General features: G+C 32.1%; 1 protein-coding gene across 1 annotated transcript; it reads left to right on the forward strand.

The window, feature by feature from the left end:
- The first annotated feature begins 352 nt into the window (after nt 1-352).
- LOC132737933 (cholecystokinin receptor type A-like) lies at nt 353-3,466 on the forward strand. The gene has a single exon (XM_060725312.1). It carries the CDS (start codon nt 1,993-1,995, stop codon nt 3,346-3,348), a length of 1,356 nt encoding a protein of 451 aa, XP_060581295.1. The 5' UTR covers nt 353-1,992; the 3' UTR covers nt 3,349-3,466.
- Nucleotides 3,467-3,679: the final 213 nt, after the last annotated feature.

Here is a 3,679-nt window from a genome sequence, read left to right on the forward strand (position 1 = left end):
TCAAGTTTATTGAAATTTCCTGAAAATGTTTCAAACTTGTTCAAAATTCTTTTCAGATATAGCGTTTCTGTGATTTATTTTATTTGCAATGCTATGCTTTAAACATACACATGTAGTGACGTGTTTTCTGATTTGCTGTACACACAATGTACATAACATTTTTATTATAACAATTTAATTTGTTGCTTTGGTCTTGATTGTGTTTGTTTCTATACTATTCTTAACCGCTTCCTCAATTTATTAAGTACCAGGTCATACATCGTTTTATACATAAATTTGTTGGAAAATATATTTACGAAAGACCTTAATAAAGCTTTAGATAAGAACATTTATAGATTTATACTGATTTAAAAAGATTTTTTTTATATATTTTCAGGGCAGCCAAAAGGTGATATACACTGTTCTGACGTTTTGGGAGGCTCACACAAATAACTTCTGTAAATAAAGGATTTGATCTTCAAAATAGAAACTATTGTACGAGGAAAGTACATCTCAACTCTATTCATTGTATTTAGGACATAACTTTGGTTAGCTGAAACAGAAGGATTTTTTGTTGACGGGATATAGAGGCAGAACTCTGTTACCTCGAATATTTGCGCAAAAATAGGGCAAAACATTATCTAAAATAACATAAGCCCTGTCTGAACTCCTCGTAGACTTTGAGAATATTCAAATAAGCTTATTTAACAACTCCCAAACTGTCTAAACGTGATTCTTACTGCTGGTGAAACAATTAAATGCGCGCGGCTAACAGGTGGATTCGACTGTAACTAATTAGAAATACAAGACAATACGGTTCATAAAGGTGTACCAAATGAGAGATATGTAAAATCTTCCGGGAGAATAAAGAATTAAATGTCGGTAATATTAATCGACATGCATTAGTAGAATTCCTAACTACTGTTGGGAGTATATAAATCAGTTTTAAACCGCTAATTCAGATAATAAATATTCTTGGTAAAATAGACGGTGCATACTTATCAAAGATGAACAATGCAAGAATTATATTGTTTTGGCCAATTATGTGAGTTAACTGTGTTATTTATTGGAACTGATACGCGTCTATTTTATTGTGATTGAATATTTTCTTTACCACAGACGACGTGTTTGTATCAGAGACAGTTTGGAGGTGGAAACAATTTGCGTGGGATCCATAAATAAGTTTAGTTCTGATATAAAAGAACTGTGATTTGGATACTTTGGTTCACATATACGAGTATTGGTGTTTAAAGTCTGGACAGTGTGTGCAGTTAATAAAAACAATTTTTCATAATATTTGGAAGTAACTATTAATAAGTAAATATTTGGATTAACTGTTATATTATCAACAGGACAATTTATTGTAATACTGCCATCGAAAATTGACGATATATCGTTTATTTACCGGAATCATTTGATAGTGAACGCGATTAAAATTGATTTCTCATTAAAAAAGATCCTATAAGTTTACATTTTTTTCTCCATAACTCAGAAATTTATAAGACATTTTTGCGTTTGTGTGTCAGGTTAAATCAAATACAAGTATATTACCGAGATCAACACAAACAAGTGCCATAATTTCAGATGATTGTTATCAATAAAATTCTTTATTAATTATGATACAAGAATAAACAATATGTAAACATGTGTTAAACAGGTGTAAAATATGATTTACATCATTTAACTAATTCATTAAATCAAGCATCTAACGGTTCATATATATTTGTTGCTTGAAGGGCTGTTATTAAAAAATCAAAGAAATATATGTTCAGTGCAATTCAGATTCCCAGCTTAGATTTGCACTGAAACTTGGAACTCATATCAAAACTTGATGTCTGAAAAGTAACAGTGGTAAAAGATGAATAAAAAATTATAACTTCCGGAAAGTATTAATATTTCTGTACAAACAATGGAAGTACAAAGAATGACATATTAAGGATATCATGTCTAAAAAAGAATATTTATGACTATCAAGTATTGTTTCTTCTCTCAGTGGAAATATATCTAACTGTCATGGAAGCAATATCACCCGAGGGAATCTATCTAACAGCATCCGAGAAAAGTACTTTAGATCGCTCGTCGGAATACTTGGTGTCACGTGTCAATTTGACAAATATAATGCTTGGCAATCTAGCAAATAGCACCGCGGGTTCATTTCAAATGAATAATAATGGAAATGCAGGAAATGGTGCGACGTCGGAATTTGATATCATGAGTGATTCAATTTTAGCAACAATGAACGATTCACAGTTTCGTATTTTAACACCGTCGTTTATTCTGGTATGTGTATTAATAGCCCTTGGGGTTCCTGGAAATGCTATTGCTTTGCTTGTGTACATTACGAAAATGAAACGGAGTACTGCAAGTTATTTCATTATAACCCTTGCCTTCAGCGACTTGATTAATTGTTTAATTAGCCTTCCTGTTGAACTGTACTTGATAACTAACTTCTGGACATTTGACATTCCCTGGTTATGCAAATTATCCAGATTTCTCACTGCGGCTATGAACAATACATCATCGTTTGTGTTGGCCGCCATTGCTGTGGAACGCTTCCGGTCTATTTGTTTACCATTAAAACCAAGGATATCGTCAACATGTTGTAAATGTATTTGTGTAAGTCTAATGTTCTGTGCTTGTCTGACGGCTGTACCAATGATTTTTGGATATGGAACATTTACATACACACTTGTGGCATACAATGTGACCGTTGAAGCTAAAACTTGCCTAGTTGACGACGAAGTTTTAAACACGTCATATCCAAATATACTGTTAATGATCTTCTTTGTAGGGCATATAATTATTTTTATCATATTGGCAGTGCTATATACATGCATAGCAAAGAAACTTATTTCTGGAACAAAGTTCAGTCAACCTGAAACAACATCAAAGAACGTGCTTTTGCAGCGACAAAATAGTGCTTACTCAATAACTTCTTTTACAAAAGAGTCGAGGACAAGTGTGCGACTTTTATCTATGGAGAGTGAGCATAGTTCGTACGGTAAACACAAACTTATACGGTCAACCAGTAGCCAATCAAATATTGAGTTTAACCTGTCTCGAAAACATGGAGGACATCACGTGCGAACAAAACGGTTGACATGCATGTTGTTTTTAGTTACATCAGTATTTGAAATAAGTTTTATTCCATATTTGGTTATCGTGTGTATACGTAATCAACATCCAGACTTGTACCAAAGTCTTTCTTTTCCTAACAAAATGGCATACCAGTTCTTTTTGAGATCATATTTGATAAATTGTGCGATGAATCCGGTCATCTACTGTTTTTACAACCAGAACTTTAGACATGGTGTGAAACGATTATTCAATGGCATTAAAGATTCAATTAAGAATAAGATCATGTCGTAAATTGTGGTTTATTGTCCTTATGTGCTCTGTGTGTATGTTGCTTGATAAATTTGATTGAAATCAAATTTCTGATTTGTGTGTGTTGTACACATTGGAAATAAATAAAAAAGTAAGATTTTCCTTGAGTTCTAGTTTATGTTCTTTTCAGTTCTGATTTAAAAAATAATCAATCAAAACTTATGTTTAAGACACATATGAAATTAGACAATCATGTTTTTTTAGATATGAAATCGATGTATTGTGTTCTAAAACATACTATATATGCCATATTTTAGGTTACATGTGTTAAGAAAGTACTGCTTTAGTCATAAAAACTAATCAAATGTTTGAA

This window comes from Ruditapes philippinarum, unplaced genomic scaffold, assembly GCF_026571515.1.
Source record: "Ruditapes philippinarum isolate M1 unplaced genomic scaffold, ASM2657151v2 ctg15815_1_1_1_1, whole genome shotgun sequence".
Lineage (NCBI taxonomy): Eukaryota > Metazoa > Mollusca > Bivalvia > Venerida > Veneridae > Ruditapes > Ruditapes philippinarum.